The following is a 490-nucleotide window of genomic DNA, read 5'->3' as shown; positions in this document are numbered from 1 at the left end:
AACCTTATCTTTCTTACAGTTAAGGTAATAATAATAAGTAATTATTAATTATTATCGTTATAACCGGACCGAATTATTTGATTCAACCATATTAACTAAGAATCAATTTTTAAATTAGTCTAATTCATTACAAAAATCGATTACAAGCGAACTGATTAAATATTTATTAATCGATCGAATTAATCTAATTTTTAGTAGTTAATTAATTTAGATTAATAAAATAAAAAAAAATTATTTTGGTTGTTAGTATAGAAAATTTTAAATACTTTATTTTAATAAATACACAATAAATACATTAAGAATTTAAATTTTATATCATTTTTTATAAATCCTTTTTTAAATACACATGTTCGCTAAATTCTATATTTTATTATAAGTAATAACCAGACCAAACTGTTTGATTCGACTATATTAACTGAGAATTAATTTTAAATTGATCTCATTCATTATAAAAATCAATCGTGAGTGAATAAGTAAAAAAATTTATTAA

At 18.6% G+C, this 490-nt stretch overlaps 1 protein-coding gene across 1 annotated transcript in view; it reads left to right on the top strand.

Annotated features, from left to right (window-relative positions):
- Positions 1–490, top strand: part of LOC107635150 (serine carboxypeptidase-like 20) — a gene marked incomplete in the record, with an annotated part of 8,000 nt that overhangs the window by 5,503 nt on the left and 2,007 nt on the right. The window contains 1 exon segment of the mRNA XM_016338529.2: positions 1–24. Within this exon segment, the coding sequence (XP_016194015.1) occupies positions 1–24 (24 nt within the window).

The sequence above is a fragment of the Arachis ipaensis genome, chromosome B04 (assembly GCF_000816755.2).
Source record: "Arachis ipaensis cultivar K30076 chromosome B04, Araip1.1, whole genome shotgun sequence".
Lineage (NCBI taxonomy): Eukaryota > Viridiplantae > Streptophyta > Magnoliopsida > Fabales > Fabaceae > Arachis > Arachis ipaensis.
Note: the sequence above shows the minus strand (reverse complement) of the source record. Positions and strands in the feature narration are given on the sequence as shown.